The 12127-nt window shown below is 42.0% G+C and overlaps 1 protein-coding gene across 1 annotated transcript; it reads right to left on the reverse strand.

Moving 5' to 3' along the window:
* Positions 1-234: 234 nt before the first annotated feature.
* On the reverse strand, positions 235-11218 carry LOC135439260 (uncharacterized). Its single transcript, XM_064697960.1, has 6 exons — positions 11070-11218; positions 8100-8743; positions 7835-8035; positions 4641-4855; positions 2894-3049; positions 235-2236 (listed from the first exon to the last, which is right to left on the reverse strand). Exons 1-6 carry the CDS (start codon positions 11085-11087, stop codon positions 876-878), a joined length of 2595 nt encoding a protein of 864 aa, XP_064554030.1. The 5' UTR covers positions 11088-11218; the 3' UTR covers positions 235-875.
* Between the last annotated feature and the right edge of the window lie 909 nt (positions 11219-12127).

Raw genomic sequence — 12127 nt, forward strand, 5'->3', positions numbered from 1 at the left:
TTTTTATGATGTGTCAATGTGACTGCATTATAAAAAGTGAGGTTATGCATCGAGTTGCGCCGCAGCTTATATAGGAAATAGTTTTGTCTTGCTTAGTACCCAAAAAAAAAAAAACATATGTGGGTCCTTAGGCTATGTTGCTCGAGCTATTATAATTGTATAATATAATCGTCAAAGTGTTAGTTTCTGTCTCATTATTTGGAAGCTGCAGGATACATATGTATGTATGAAGGACTGAGGGTACTTGCAGTGAAATCCATTTCATTATGGATCCCACTGTGTTTGCCTTACCTTTCAGTTATACTATAGCGTGTAGCTTTCGCATGTGTCACTTGAAAACGCTGCCACTTGTAAGCTCAGAGATAATGTATGTTAGTAAAGCTTGACTTATTATCGTTAGTATTCAAAGTTAGAAGTTTGGTTTTTTTTGTTTTAGTCTTCCCTCCAAATTATAGTTTTCAATAATTTGAAGAGTTTCAGCAAGGTCTGTCCAGATAAAATTCTTGGTGTTCCATACAACGAGTGTTTTTTTTTTTTTGTGGGGGGAAGGGGGCGGGGCACTACTGATATAGCTAACTAGCTAACTAGCTTGTATTAACAGAAGACAGAGCCGACTAACTAACATGAATATTTAGCGTACAGAACAATTGAAGCAACTTGTTAGAGAGACTTAAATATTAATCAAGAGCAAGATCTGGAAGCGGTCGAGTTGTTGCTGTTGCTCACATGCGCGTGCTCTCCAGGCCACAGCCCAGGGCATCGTTATATGCGTGCAGGGTATGCGGGGGCGTGGCAATGCCGCTGCTGCCACCACTACCGCTACGCCTCTGCCTGCTGCAGGTGCTGCTGCTGCTGGTGTTGCTTGTCGCCTTCAATCAACTCGCTGGTGTGGTGCGCGTGAGGAGCTCATCATCGTCCAGCTGGGCGAGGGCAGCCGGTGAGCCCACATCGATGGTGGTCACACGGTTCCCGCCACCATCCGCCGCCGATGGCAGTTTGATGAACTCGCTGTCCGTGTGCACGGGCATGATGATGCACACGAAGCTCTGGCCCGTCTGGGAGTCGCGCGGGTGCAGCGTAACCGGATTGAACTTGTCCGTCTGGCCGTCCGTGTAGGTCTGCAGGCGCTGATAGATCTCTGGATAGTGTTTGCGCAGCAGCACTCCGCGTCGTGAGAGTATGTCCAAAATGTTGGACAATATAAGCTCCCGATTGCCGGGCGCGGTTCGTAATCCCGGATTGAAGGTGAGTATGAGTATCTCGGTGCGCTCCGGCACGGCCATAACGGCGAGTGGCTGCTGTAGGGCTTGCTGCTGCAGCTCCAGCTCGGCGAGCACGGTCTTGCACAGCTTCAGCTTGGCGCAGCGTGAGACTAGCTGGCGCTCCCAGCGCACCGGTGCCTGACCCATGCCCGGTGCCTCGGAGACGACGCAAATGGCCACGTAAATGAGCATCTTGGACTCGGGCTTGTATTCAGTGCTTAGTTTCAGCAGCTCCGAGTAGAGTTCCAGACCCATTTCGGCCGGCATCAGATCTGGCCAGCGTACATAGGAGGCCTCGCCCATGCACTGAAATCCATGCTTAATGAAGCCTTCGGCGGCCTCGGCGCTACGGAAGAGCACACGGACCACGCCACGGCCCTGCGAGAGGCTGCCCTTGCGGGCCAACAGGCTGAGATGGCGCTGTGAGTCGACGTCATCCTTGCAGGTGGCTAACACCTGGCGGCACAGATTCGAGGCGCGCGAATGCAGGCAGGCCTTCCGATGCTTCTCCCAGTGGGCGCGCCTACACTCACGTGAACAATATAAATGGGTACAATTGTGGCATGACTTGTACAGCTTCTTGGCATCGGCGGGCGTGGCGCTGGCCTCGCACTTGGTGTTCCGACACCTGATCTGCAGCTGTTGCTCGCCGGCAGCTCCATAGCTGCCGCCATTGTTGATGCTGCTGCTGTTGCCCTTGTCCGCCGTGTTGGCGTGGCTGTTGGAGTCGCCCAGCGATACGCGCCGATTGCTGGCATTGCTCTGGCCCTGCGCCTGTGACTGTGATTGAGACTGGGTCTGCGACTGGCTCTGAGATTGGGTTTGGGTTTGGGTTTGTGTTTGGGATTGGGACTGTGACTGATTAAGCTGCTTCTGCTTCTGGCTGGGCGCGTCACCCTCGCTGCGTCGGCGCAGTAGCTGCTGCTCCGCTGCCGTCAGCACCTCTAGCTGCTGACAGCGACTAGCTGAATCTGCTGTGGAATATAAGTGCGTATAACAGATTAGTAAGCAAGCGCAAACTGCTAGGCCATATAACAAATAACAACAGCAACAACAATGAGCATTCAATGGGAGGGGGTTTTTCTGCTTGTCTAATAAAGGGCACTCGCATGCTGCGCTTTTATGGGGAGGAGTGTTTCAGTGTTGCAAAACGACGCAAGCGCAGCGCAACTTTGTTTTCATTTTTGTTTAAATATATATATATATGTATGTTATGTATTTTTCTCAGTGTAATTTCGAAAATAAGAAGGAAAGTAAAATGTCTAAGCTAGAACTAGATATGCGATTGATGAAAGAGTATTAAAAGTAATGAATTTATTTCAACAAAACTACAAAAAGATTAGGAATTTGAAAGGACTTTATAAAAATAAGATTTATCACTGAGTTGTAGATTAGAGCTGAGTTATAGATTAAATATTGTATATTGTTATATAGGAGTATATATAGAGCTTTATATGCGAACAACAAACAAGAACTGAAGTTTAGTTTTTGCCTATACCCATTTTTAATTTTATGTCTCTTTTGTTTTCATATCATTTTCAAAACATATTTTTGTTGTTATCTTATTGTTTTTTTTTTTTTTTTTTGTTTGGGTAGCGGTTATATTGGAACAAAAACTTACAGGTTCATACCTGTCGTCGAGGACCCGGGATTGGTCGCCGCTGCCGCTTGATTTCTGTTGTTGTTGTTGCTGTTGGTGTTGTGGCTGTTGGAGGAGGTAGCTGGCAGTCCTAAAAGTGAGGCTAAGACATCTTCTAGCGATGCGCTGCTCAGCGAACGTTCAGGCGCTTTAGATGCAATTTGTATTTTTTTTTTTGGTTTGTTTTTTTTTTCGTTGTGCCCAATTTTATATAGTAATTTTTAAATAATTTTTTTTTTGATAATAATGCACAGCACAAAATATAAGAATACAAAAACAAACAGTTGTTAGGCTTGAAAAAAAATGTTTAGCGCATTAAATGTTCTTATAACTAAATATTGGGGTATTACATAAATATGTTCGAACGAAGTGAATTTATTAGAATTATTTAAAAATTACACTGAGAAAATGTTTTATGTACACAAGCCTAAGGTGAGTATTAAGCACACTTAAAGAGCAATGGGTAGCTAATAAAATTCTACTCTCTATTTTAGCTAAAAACAAAACACAATGAGAAGTAAAAACAATTCACAAACTACAAAATTATAAACATTTTTTGTATAAAATATAGTTTAGTTTTTATTGTAGCCACCTTTAGCGAGGGCTGTGCCCGCTTTGTAGGCGTATATAAAGCACTTCGATGTCATATCTTCTTTTTTTTTATATAAATTATAATAATTTTTACAAAATTATATACCCAGACAAGTATGTGATCGAAATAGAAATCTCTTCGAATCGTTCGTTGCATTTAAATCATAATACATCATTGTATAAATATATAAAGAAATAAAATTTTTAGCACGCTATGTTGTTGAAAAAGTCTGTTTTATGTTTTGGGGTTAGGTACGTGAATTTTTCTAATTTTAAAAACCAAGCCTAAAATTGAAAATTCCAAATAACAAATTAATAATTGTGTTGTGTGTGTGTGTGTGAGAGTTTTGTGCAGAATTTAAAATGAGTTATGCCAATGAGAATCATAACAAACTTATGCGCAGATAAGTATGCTATGAACAATTGAATTGCATAAAATTATGTGACAAGGAGGGACGAGTACAATAATAATAGTAATAATCATAATAATCATAATAATTATAATGGGGATTATGACAATAATAATAATAATAATAATACAATAATAATTAACTGTATGCCATAGCTGTGTTTATTAAAAATTAATCGTTAAAATTAAATAGTAAATTTATTAAAATAAGTTTTGTAAACACTAAAAATTACTCATGTACGTTTGCATTTGATATGAAAAATCAAAAAGTTGGTCAATTTGAAAATGAATGCGTGTAAATGTTGTTCTCTCTATTAGCGGTTTCTCGTAATTTACAATCGTTAAAACAGAAGAGTAGCCTAAAATGCATTTGCACTTTGCACCTAGTGTATAAAATAATTAAATTTCTTTGTTACGATGAAAAACAAATGTAGAAAATTGCATTTCAAGCTACATTTGTGTGTGTGTGTTTGGATTTGGGTCGGGTTGTGTGCGTCTGGGAAATCATAAAGGTTTTAGCTACATATTAAAAATATGTACGCTCAGCTACCATGCATACATAAGTGTATGCATATTCATTTACGCATCTCTCATTGGTGATTTTTGTGCACATTACGAGACTAAATTGTGTTATCAATTTTTGTTGTTGAAAGTTAAAACAAATCAAAATGGATAAAAACTAGATAAAATCTAAGCCCGCCAGCTGTGGGGCCAGGTCAAATATAAATGGTGGACTCACCGCCACCGCCGCCGACCCGGCTAAGTCCGTTCATGCGTAGTGGCGGCTGTCCAACGGCTAGCGCCGCTGTTGCATCCAGGTGTAGCTGCTGGTGTTGGTATTGGTATTGGTATTGGTGTTGGGTTGCGGGCGGGCTGCTGCTGCTGTCAATGACGGGCGTTTGCGGTGAATCCAGCGGACGTGTGCCAACAAAGCTGCTCTCAAGCCAGCACTTTCTGTGGAAATTCGAAAGCACAGATTAGTCAACGTTCTTAAGCAAAGGGTAACGTAACAATAACAACAACAACAATAAACACCAGGCTAGTAAAATCAATAAGTGACGTCACAGCAGCTGTGTGACTCAACTGGACTCTGCACTTGTGGCAGTGGCAACATGGCACTAACCTCAGACAACTCTTTGCATATTGTTGGCCCACATTTAAATTGGGCTACACAAAAACTTGCAGCTTGCTTTGGTATTAACTATACTATACAATGCACTCACAATATTTATGTAATTAGTTTCACTTTCGATTTCTTATAAATATTTCAGTGCGCAGCGCTCTTTGCTGAGCGTCAGGCAGGCAGCAGACGTGGCACACGAATGAAACGTCGAATGGATGTGAACACACAGCAATGGCAAAGCCAAATTGTGGGATCGAGAGCATAAAAGAGGTGGCCATTTCCTTTTTGGGGGGGTTCGGGGTTCGTGTGTGTGCGAAAGAGATGCACGAGCCACATTGGCTGCTGTGTGGAGGGTTGCTGCGGCTATTTCACAAAGGGGGCGGGCTCGGGCGCCTGGCTGTCGCCCTGATTACAGACAAAACAGCCAATAACTTTTTGGAGTTTCCTAAGTAGCACACTTTGATGCTCTTCCTTAAGAGAAGGTCCCTTTCTTGGTTAATCTAATGGTAAAATAGCCGAAGCGTAAAATTGGCCTTTTCTATAAATATGCAATTTGAGCTCATGTGGATTTCAATTTTTCGAATAAAATATTTATCACTTGACATATTTTGGGAGCTTATTTCAGATCTTGAATGTGATTAGTTTTGGATAAAATGTATCACTCTTTAAAATATTCATCGATTTCTTGAAATATAAATCTCTTTGAACAAACGATTCCAATTCCTGCGCACGGACAATCTATATATTTTGAATAATTTTTTATTTTTTGGCATATGTAAGCTTTAAGCTGAGTAAACGGACCCCACTCGACCCGATAGATACACTACCAAAGTCTGCTCGGCTGTTTCATATAGATAGACAGCATTACCTCGTTGACCCATTTGGTAGGAAAATACAGCTTGGCATTGTAGCACCCTGTCTGTGAGTTGGTCTACTTTAATATTATTGATTTTCATAATGATTGCCACCTGCCAGCCTAGGGCCAAGTGGTCTCCACTTGAAACGTGGACAAGTAGCGCTCACTGATGGTGCCCAGGTATTGGGAGTATGAGCTGGGAGAATAGGTAGCCTAGAATAGGTAGCCCCACAATAGACAGGGACCGACAGCTGCATTGTTGACATATAAATTGCATGCGACGTTTGGGGCGAGGCCTCGATTTGCCTCGCCTCGAGCCTTATTAATAGGGACACGGGACAGTTTGCACTGACATCGCGCAGGCTGTCAGATTGAACATGAAAGCGAAATGGAAACAATTTCGATTTGAATGCCATTGTGCAAATATTGATAGTGTAAATCTCACATGATTTACGCTGATAATGCAAGTGATTCCGATTCTGTGATTGCCACAATGTGCAGCAGATAGATTGGGTCATTGTGTTGGGCAAATGTTATTAATATGTGGTAATAATAAAGGTTCACTATGATATCATATCGTATTAGCAATTATAACTGAACCCAACCGAGTTACGTAATATTTGTATTGAAGGACAAAGCAAAGTATAGTTATAGAGATGTGTGTGTTAAACAAATATTTACTACAGGTTGGTAAAAGACTAGGGATTGCTAAATGAAAATCTACTTTAAGAGAGTAGAGCAGAATTTACGTAGAATATGTCAACATTTCTTGTTTCAGGTGTTATTTATAAACAAAGAATTTAAATATTTAAAAGATTCAGTTTACATAAATAAAAGGTGTTATTGAAATCATATAAATTAACTGAAGAAAGTCGTATCTATGACAGCAAATATTCAGAATTTATGAGAATCTTTATATGTATACTAAAAGTCTGCTTCTTTTCATATTTGTCTAACAAATTATTTGGGTGTTGTTTTGACAAAAAAAATAAATACATGAATGCACTTCACAGAAGAAACAATTTCCCTTTCTAACCTAGCTCAATTTTATCTAGAGTTCTTCTGCAGAAATTCTAAACAACTGACATAAATTAAGCGCTTGCAAATATATTATTATATATTATACTCATGTAAGTAAACAAAAATTTAATTAAATATTCTATTGCTGAGTACTTGGCGAACTTTCAAACCGAAAATAGGGGCAGTAAGCATTAAAATTCCTCATAAATATAGATAAAGTCCTTAGCATCCTTTCGACTCTTTGCCAAGCACAAGAATTGACCTGACCCAATTGTGACTTTTGTGAAAATTGGCAAAAATCCAAGCACTTTTGTGCCCGTTCATGTTTTGAGGTGAAAAGTTTTTAGTTGTTTGTTGTTTTTTAGTGTTTTTAGTAGAAGCCAGCACAGATATAGAATTTTTGGTGTAAGTAACACATGTAGAATAGCACGAGAATTAGTCACGGGTTAGCCACATGAAGGAGAGACGCCGAGACGATGAGGATGACATTGCCCAAATATGGGGGATTTGGAGCCTGCTTACCTCTGGACATCGCTGAGGGCGTGGCAGTCAGCTAACCGACTGACTGACTGACCGAACCGAACTGACTCTGAGTGCTGCAGTTGGTGCTGCTGTGGTTGGACTTTTACAGGTAGCTACGCGTTGTGTAGTATTGCCGAAGAGAAATGAAAATGTTGTAGTGGTAGGAAATAATGAATAAATGAAGTGAGTTGTTGAAGTGTGTGTGTGGTATATAAAGATATGAACTGAGATTTTCATCGAACATATGATCAAACAGTTGGTAAGAACAGCTACACACAGATTGGATAGATAGGAAGGAGTGAGTAGGCGACTACTACGACAACTTGAACACTCTATAAATATTTTGTGTTTGGCTGCAACGGTTTGTTCTCTTATTCAATTTTGTTTGTTGCCCACGCGATCCGTTGCCTACCTCGAATTGGGACTCGTCGAGCGGCTGCGCTGCTGCAGGACCTGCGCCTGCGTCTGATCGTTCACATAATGCACTATGGCCGAGGTCACCTCCTTGATGGAGCTCTGTATCTCCGGCGTCACGGGCTGCAGCCTTCGCACACCGTTCGCCGGCGTTGCCGTTGTGGGCGATGTGCGTTGCGCCAGCAGCGAGTTGGCCAGGCTGAAATGGAAGAGGCAGCAGCATATTAGATATGGACTATTGGCAAACTCAGTTTGGCACTCACCGTTCGTGGGGCGTGCGCTGTGAGAGCTTCTCAGTGCTGCGCCAGCCCAAGTAGGGTTGGCGATAGGAGTTCCTCAGGACACCGCCGGGGGCGCCGGCGCTGCTGCCGCTGGCCACCGACATGAAGCTGCTGTTGATGGGCGCGCCGCGGGCAAAGCTGCCGCGCTGCGAGACGCTCGGCGACGTTTGCGTGGAGTTCAGATGCGAGGTGGACCAGCGTGTGGCGCCGACGCCCTGGCCATGGGCCTGATGATGTGCCGACGCTGAGCCGCTGACGCTGCTGCTCTGGCCGCCATGGTGACTGTGCGCCGAGGGACTCAACAGCAGGGGACTACGATCAGAGCGCTGCGAACCCAGCGAACTGAGCGAAGTCGTCTTCGAGTTAAGGCCCTGCCAGCGACCCGAATCCTGTGTGCGCTTGCGCGTAAAATTGCCCGGCTTATAGCCGCCAGAGGACGCTGGGCCAGCGTTGCCGGCACCGGCACCGGCGCCCGCGCCATCTGGCGACCGTGCTGCATTTTGATTGTATTGTCGGAACCAGTCGGGTATATTCAGGCGCTGCAGCGATGCCTGCACTCGCAATTGATGCTCGCTCAGAGCGGCCGGATTGTGATCGTGCGATTTCTGTAGCTCATTCTCAGGTGGCTGTATCAAATCGGAGAGAGAGAGAGGGAGAAATTGATTAGAAACTGATAGTTAAATTTTATATACTATAACTAATTTTAAACTAGCTAACACAAGACTTTTCTTTATCATATGGTAACTGGTTATTGAGACACAAACTTATTGGCGAGCCTTAAATGAACTATAAACTTGGAAACTAGTTCATTAGTTTCAAACTTCGTGTCTTATAATATTAATTGAAACTGTTCCAAAGAGATCCCAGTTCCAGGAGCTGTATTATAGAAATCAATATTCAAAGAAAAGAATCTATAAAACGTTAAACAAAATAAGATAATTAAAAGAACATTTAGATCAGTCTATGAACTAGTTCAAAATTCGTTAATTTAAATCTCAGTTTATGAACTAGTTGAAATTCGTTAATTTTTAACTCTAGACATGTTCACCATTTAATCAAAATTATAGGTAAAAATGATAATAACTTAGTATTTGATTATTTATAAACTCCGCTCATATATTTAGCAATACTTTCATTTGTCCATGTCTGATTTTAACCTTGAACTTTAATACTCTAAGCAAGTTTATTAAAGCAAGTTCGAAATATCAACAGGTTTCGTGATTGTCTTTTGTTTCTAAGCGGTTTTTATAGATTGCCAATCCCGGGCCTAATGCCAGCTGAGATTGGATGTGTCCACCCTCCCAGCCAGATGATTTATTGCGTGTGCATAAGAACCGACACTTGAATGATATAATTTTCCTTTCTCTGTGTCTTAGTGTGTGGGCAATTGCGATGAGTCAGCAAAGCGAAAAGTTTTCGATAACTTAAGGCAAACTTTTCGCTTTTGTTTGTTTTTGGCCATTGTGTCAATCTGACACTGGACTTTCGGAGGGTAGCCGAGGCAGCTGCAGTGCAAAAAAAAAACTAAGCGAAACTTTTTCTGCGACATTTCTAGGTTATGCGGGGGAGGAAAATCTGGAAAATCTGACGAATACCCAAGTCCTGTGGTAAATAGCACATTGGGTCAGGTCCGGAGCAGCCTTGATGTGACAAGTGAAAAAGTTATGAAACAGATTATGCAGTAGAGACCTTCCTTTTTTGTCACCTAAAAGATTTCGGACAGATTTATTTTATAAATTGATGTTTTTAGATTTAAGCTAAGGTGATAAAAGAATGTCTGTGTTTTATCGTATTTGTTTAAAGGGTAAACTATATTTCGCAGAGTATAAAGATGTAGCCTGATTAGTGAAGTAAAACATAAGAGGAAGTGTGGACTTAGTAGTTCACTATATGATAGAATTACCAGGTGAATAATAATTATAAAAACTATACAAACATATTCAAATAGTCATATATTAAATATGATCCTTTCTCTAATTATTTTTATATTGATTATAAATATAATATGATTCTTTCTCTTATTTTTTATTTATATTCTTTGAATACTCAATATTCTTTGGTTCAAGCTAGTGTATGTGGTTTGTATCATTGTCTTAGCCGAAGCCCTAATGTCAGAGCCACTTTAAAAAGTTAGCTTGATAGTTTGTAACTAAATTCTTTACTTAATTTTGGCCTTGTTGTAAGAGGGGAGATTGCGCCGGCTAATAAGATTTAACAAGTTATAAATAGGCAGGTCTTTGATATTTAAGTTGCGCGCCTTTAAGCTGCGCCTAAGTCTTTTGCTCAACCTACCACACACACACACACACACACTCGCACACTCACACAAACTAGTCGCACACACACTTGCTAACTCTCAAGGCAAGTGCTTAATAAAAGATTTCAAGTGCAAAGCAAAAACTTGAGTTAGCATCCCAAGTGTAAACAATGCTGCTGCTACCAACATTTTGCCTTGGATGTAGCGCAGTGTAAGCGACAAAAGTGCACAGCCGCAGAGAAAGAACGAGAGCGAGAGCGAGAGGCATGGCAAGGGGGGAGGGGGAGGAACAAGTGTTGTAAAACCTGAGACAGACAGAAAAACAAAAGACAGACAAAAGTTAATCACAGTCGTCATACACGTATGCCAAGGCACTTCAGCAGCTACAAAGGCGGGCAGGAGGAGGGGAGGGCGGCGGCGTTGGGAGCAGTTGCTGTCAAGTCGCAGTTGTCGTCAGTTGTTGCCGCGTGCAACGAGCGACAACATCGACAACTGCCGTGCCGCTTGCCACTGCAATTGAAGCGCCTATTGAAAGTGGTGCAGTGGTTTAGTGGTTGCAGCAGCAGGCGGTAAGGTAACAGTTGCAGCTTGTAGAATGTGGGTCATGTTCTAAATGCCGGCAGCTGATTTGACGTCAACATGTCTTTTGATGTAAATTGATGTAAATGATAAACTCGATTATCGCACTCAATTACCTGATCGTATTGCAGCATATTGTTGTTAATGTTTAATATATAGAATATTTATAGTTTTTTTTTGTTGCTGTATATTTTAGATTTTTGAATTTTGATAGAAAACACAATGCATTGCTTGGTTAAGAAATTAAATAAAATTGACACACACATACACACACACACACTCATGCCAAAACTCAATTAGCACGCACACATAGAGCCATGCAAAAAAGGAAGTCAATAAAAGCACCCACACAAACACACACAAGCTCACTTACTACACACACACACACACACACGCACACATTGGCGAAACTGCAAGCCATAAAATAGGCACACCCCAAAAAACCAGAAACTTTCTCTATGTAGATAGAAATGTGTTTCAAAATTTATTTTTATAACTCTGGCGCTTCGCTGATTACATTTTTGGTTGAACGCGCGCCCCAAACGCAGCCGCGAGTTGACCTTAAAAAATAAAGTTGACATGCAAAAACGCAGAAAATAATTCTGTCGAACGCACGATACACCAATACACACGCCTGTATATATGTATATATGTATATGTAGAGGATACTATGGCGCAGCGCGCGCATCAATTCATATTTTATTGTCAAGGGAACACAGCGAGCACCGAATGTTAAGCAGAGTGGTGAGGGGGGGGGGGCATGCACTGGCAAGAGGGGAGGGGCGGTGGTTGGCAAATGCGTTTTTGGGCACTTTTAGGACTTCGCTGTCGGTGTGCGAGTCGCGCTTAGACTAAATGAATTAATTAAATTTGGCTTTTACTTGGGCAAACATGACGCGCGCGACATGCAACACACAAAACGGCAACACACACGCACGCACGCACACACACGCACACGCACACACAGTACGCGCTACACTACGTTTGCCATTTCCGGCGCAGAAATGTATGCTACGCTTTTGAATTTGTGATAGATACTGAGTTGAGGCCAGGCACAGGCCAAAGCCAAACCAAAGCCATAGCCACAGCCACAGCCAAAAGCAGTTCTAACCGTTTTTATGGCAGCTTTGGCGCATGACCAAAACAAAGCGAACGCAACAGCGCCGAGCTTTAG

The sequence above is a fragment of the Drosophila montana genome, unplaced genomic scaffold (genome assembly GCF_035044405.1).
Source record: "Drosophila montana isolate Dmon_TW-CO22-7 unplaced genomic scaffold, ASM3504440v1 contig_402_1, whole genome shotgun sequence".
NCBI classification, from domain to species: Eukaryota; Metazoa; Arthropoda; class Insecta; order Diptera; family Drosophilidae; genus Drosophila; species Drosophila montana.

Excerpts from the sequence above, each read along its gene's own strand:
- LOC135439260 (XM_064697960.1), bottom strand. Across the intron at positions 8,036-8,099 it reads CAGCGCACGCCCCACGAACG|CCTGGCCAACTCGCTGCTGG; the intron begins GTGAGTGCCAAA and ends CTTCCATTTCAG. Across the intron at positions 4,856-7,834 it reads TCGACGAGTCCCAATTCGAG|AAAGTGCTGGCTTGAGAGCA; the intron begins GTAGGCAACGGA and ends GAATTTCCACAG.